Source organism: Protobothrops mucrosquamatus, unplaced genomic scaffold, assembly GCF_001527695.2.
Source record: "Protobothrops mucrosquamatus isolate PMUCROS unplaced genomic scaffold, P.Mucros_1.0 scaffold181, whole genome shotgun sequence".
NCBI classification, from domain to species: domain Eukaryota; kingdom Metazoa; phylum Chordata; class Lepidosauria; order Squamata; family Viperidae; genus Protobothrops; species Protobothrops mucrosquamatus.
In genome coordinates, this window is record NW_015386540.1 from 2,631,716 (window position 1) to 2,636,729 (window position 5,014).

General features: G+C 34.9%; 1 protein-coding gene across 1 annotated transcript in view; it reads right to left on the reverse strand.

Moving 5' to 3' along the window:
- The window catches only part of PSME4 (proteasome activator subunit 4), an 82,211-nt gene that overhangs the window by 47,572 nt on the left and 29,625 nt on the right, over window positions 1–5,014 (reverse strand). Inside the window, exons 9-11 of the mRNA XM_015813675.1 lie at window positions 4,309–4,401; window positions 2,156–2,421; window positions 1,247–1,433 (exon numbers count right to left, since the gene is read on the reverse strand). Coding sequence (XP_015669161.1) covers window positions 1,247–1,433; window positions 2,156–2,421; window positions 4,309–4,401 — 546 coding nt within the window. The remainder of the gene's footprint in view (window positions 1–1,246; window positions 1,434–2,155; window positions 2,422–4,308; window positions 4,402–5,014) is intronic.

Below are 5,014 nucleotides of genomic sequence, written 5' to 3' on the forward strand. Positions count from 1 at the left end.
TAAGTATACATTTTAATATAAAAAGGAACATAAATCACTTCAAATATCTGAAACATTGTATGCCAAATCTCTATACATAGGGAAAACTCATATTCTCACATCTCAGGTACCCAGATTACACCTAGTACAAAACTAAACTGCATTTAGTTTCTACTATTCATATTTCCATACACACTACAGCAGAGGTTGTCAGCCTCTTTAGGTGAACAGAATTTTGAGAAAAATTTATGCTTTCATTATCTGACAGCTGTTGGAAGAAGAGATTCCCCATTCATAAAGCATTTGTCACGACAGGCATAGCTTGTTATAAATACACATTTTCCAGAAGGCAAACTAGCAGGGTTTTTTTTAAGACTACAAGATGTAGGGCAAAGGCGATACTGTATCTAAACAATTGTGAACCCATGGTTTTATGTTCCATTGTTTATTCCTATCTATAGGCAAACTGTGACCTGGGAACTGAATATAAAACAAGAGAAGGGATTTGTATTCTAACTGCTAACCATGAATCCACCTTAACAAAGCTTAAATCCAATGAACCAGGCAAAAGATCCCATAGCTAAACATACTAACACTGAAAACCAAAACACATTCACAGCAGGGGAAGGGACAGGGGGGCTTCCCTACAATCTCTACAAGTCACTAGAATCCCACACAGATGCTTGCCATTATCTGCTCTAAATTCCCATTAAATTCGCTATTCTTGTCATCTTACTATTTTCTTTTATTCTGGCAGCTGGGCATGCATCAAAATGCTGAATTTTTAGCCATACAAATGTTTAATTGTATTGAAAAAAATTTCCCATACAAGGTCCATAGTTATTATTGAAAATAAAAATTCTACTTTATTTTGCAGCACGTCATAGTTTAAAAATGATTTTAAACATCAGGGGTAGCCGAGAAGTCAGATGGTGCTAAGGGAAATATAAATTATGCTGAGGAATCTCATTCTCAACTATGATTTAGCAGAACACACATAAACTGGCAAAGACCCAGTTAGCTTATGTCTTATTTGCTCCTCCTGTTGTATGTTCTATCCCTGCAAATGAAAGGAGGAAGAAATAGGGGCAGCCAAATAGATGCTCAAAAAATAAGCAGTTAAGGAAGAGGCTGAAATACGAAAGAAAGAAATTCATGGAAAACTGTAGTCATGTCTTAGGTGACATAAGAGAGATCTAACTGCAACATAACACCCTGTGAAATTTTTACACTGACGATGCATTTGCTAAAATCATATTACACTCACCATGCATTTGCTAAAATCATTTGGATCTACACCAGGCAATGCTCTCATCAACAGAGGCAACATATGCGTTGGACCTTCAGGAAATGACTTGCCCCCAGATACCAGGCTACGAGCTACACCAATTACACAACTTAATGTAGCTGTGAGCTGATGAGGTTCTGTTAATGTCTCTAGCGCAGGATATGTTCTATGAAAAAAAATAACACAAGATTTTTATCAGTTCTAATGTTTTACTTGCAATTGCTAATAAGATAAGCCAGGCATGGGCTACATTCAGGCCACTCCAAACCATTTTTCTAACTTTTCCAGTTTTAATATTACATTACTCTGCTTGCAGAAATTCTAACCAATAGTATGTTTTGATGACTCAGTTTTAGGAAATCTAAAAAAAACCCAGAATAAGATAGGATTTCAAATACTTTTTCAACTATGCAACATTAAGAAACAACAGAATGAAATTAGCTTGTAGGTCTCTTAACTTCTGCTGACTCATCAAGCTTTGTGGGATATGTGGAAGACTCCATTCTAAAAAAAAAAGGAGCAGTTGAAGAAGGAATTTCAGGAGTTTTAAAATATAAAATGGGTCTTCAGATTGCAGTATAAACTAAAGCATACATCTGAAAAAGTAAACACGCACAGGCACAAACAATAAATCTAGATTCTCTTGTCATTCTGAGTGTTAAAATTATCCAAAAAAAGAGACAATGATTTAAAACAGATAATTTTGAGGTATGTGGACTTCAACTCCCAGAATTCCACAGCTAATATGGCCATGATTAAGAATTTTGGAAACTGAAATCCATATACTGGGAAAATTAGTTTAGGTTTGGAAAAATGCTAACTTAGAATAACGTTTCCCGGTTATCTAAAAAGTAGATAAACTTTTTCTGGCTTTTAGATAGTACTCACTTTTCAAGTACTGGTGGGATTACCAACTCAGGACGCATTAGTGCAAGATTCTGTAAAGCTTGGGCTGCCTCTAAACTTCCAGTTTTGCTAAACATTGCCAGCAGGACAGGTTGTATAATGCATTGTACAAATTCTGTTATGTCCTGATCAGTAAGCTTATGGCTATCGGGCACAGGATTTAGCCAGCTCATCTTCTTATAGCGTTCACGATGCAGTCTTCTGACTATATTACTGGGTAGACGCTGAAGTAGCTTCATTAGCTTATTCTACCAGAGAAAGGAAACAAAATCCATTCCAATTAATTAGAATCAAGGAAAAGAGCCAAAACTATTTTGAGTTTTACATTCTGTAAATCTAGACCATTATTCAGCAGTCACCTATGTCTGTCTGTTTTGAAAATATCTTATGTATTGGGCAGAATGGGAGATGGACCAGAACTTTTAGTAAAGAGTTTGGATTTGATGTCAGGGAGGTTGTGGGCACAGTAGTATCCTTCTTATAACACAGCAGAACAATAATATTCTTCCATTCTTTTCTTGGTGCAATTATGGTAGATAGTTATCTCCAGGGAGAAGCAGTTTGCTTTCTCTTCCTTCCTCAGTCCAGTGATACCCACTTCCACACCCCTAAACTCATTCATTAAATAAAATTCATCTACTGACAGCAGCAGCAATTCTGAATGGAAGCTAAGCAGGTGTTTAGTTCTGGCAACCATGTTCCAGGAATCTAATAGTTCTGTTTCAATACAACTGAAGGATATCAGAATACAGAAGTTTAATCCAATCTAATACTACAGAGGGTGATATATAGTTTTGAACCATTTTCCACTAAAAAACAATGGGAGAGCTCATTAGGATGAATAACAGATGGGCAAACTGGCAGGCAGGCACTGGTGCTACTAAATGGAACCAAAGGCAGAGCTGATGCTTTGCTGCATTTTGAAGTAGTTTTTATTTTACATATTTCCTACTTCAATCTTGGCATTATGAAAAGCAGATTGGTATTAAGCATCAAGGCAGTTCCAATCCCTATCTAAAAGCAGAACAACTATGTACTTGGTCCACAGATGATCTCTCTGAGCCTAGATGGCATCAGTAGCCGAAGCAGTATGAGTGCAGGAACTACTCTTGTATCTTGAACTTTTATGAATGATGCATCTCATGAAAAGGCTAGCCTTTTGTTTTCTTTCCCTGTATCTTACTACTATTTACATTATATAAATTCCAAGGCAATTTCTGTAGAAAGAAAATATATTTAACTCATTTAATTTTTTTATTTATTTAACAATTTCATTCATTAATTTATCACCAACTGCAAAATTCACTTAACTGGACACTCTACAGATTTTGAAATAATAATAAAAAAACTTTGGATCAGGCATAATGCTATTCAGCTTTTAATACAGTTCACAGCACCAGAAAGAAGCCATAAGGTAATTCCTTTCAACTTGCTGTTGGCTATATACAGTAGATCTACTATGCTTGGTTCATACATAATTTTGAGTATAGTGAAAGGAAAGCCTGATTAGTACTGCAATATTGCTAATAATGATACTTCAGGCTCAGTAAATAACTGTATTATATCTTCATTAATCTTTCACATGGTTAATATTCTTATATATTCTCATCTAGCTCTTATTACCCATTACACAAGGGGTAGTAGAATTGAACTCTGATTTTGATAACTATAACATTCTTTATAAATTAAATTTCTGGCTTTTCTGGTCCTTTCATCTTTGATATAGCTCATATCTGGAAATAGAATACCACTGTGACAACACCTCTTTCTCCCTTCCAAACCTTCAATATTTATATTTTCCTGTTTAATTTTATAAAAACAGGTGCATATTCTTGTCCTAACTGCCCCAGCTTCTACTTCCCATCTTTTTTATAGTTCTGCATCCATTTCTAGCTCATAACATCTCTGGAAAAGCAAATGCGTTAGCTCCATTTCCTATAAGCATTATGTATACTGTTGGCACTACGGAGGAGGAAGAGTTGCTTCTGATCTTAAATTTTTTTAAAAATCATATTTAGCATAGACATTTTGTTGAAATTAGTGCCTGAGGAAAATGGGTTTGACAAAATTCTATACCAACACAATGTTTAAAGTCTTGATGTCAAGCTTTAAAGAGAAGATAGATATATCCTTACCAACCAGCGACCATTATTTGAGGGATGATAGAAAGATGCAATACTTTGGAATAATCCAGCCAAATGCTTTTGTACAAGCTTGCTTGGTCCTCCCTATCCAAAAACAGAGATAACAAAGCTATTTAATACAATTCCAAATCTGTAGTGCAATTTTAAATTCAGTTTTAGTGGGGCCACCTTTTTCAAAGTTATGGCCTCCTTATTCTAACATGTAGAAATATCTGAAGCATGATATTCTACTCCAGAAAGGCAAAGTTGTAATTTAAGCTAATTGTAAAATAGCTATCACAAGGTATCATAACCTCTACAATGTAATATAATGCATGTAATTTTCATGTTAATCAGTTCCTAGAAATCAGTTATTGTTCTCTTTCACTAACAATTAAAATATACCACTTTAGGGTCTGTGATAATGCACCATTTCTCTGTAAATCACAGTTAGATTTACTGTGAAAATATTTCCTTACAATTGAGAAGAGATATTCTCTGTGTTTATCTCTCTCCTACACATTCCAGAAGCAGGGTAAAAAGTCTTCTGATATCAGTTCCTACAGGAAGACAAATCTTCCTTTTGTAATTTTCGAAGGACAAGCCAGATGAAAAGTTCAGAGAAGCAAAATTTAAGGAGATGTAAATATGAGAGAAGGGTTGAATAATGACATCTTCTCTGATAAGTATGTTTTCTTCTTTTCTTTTTTATTGCTTG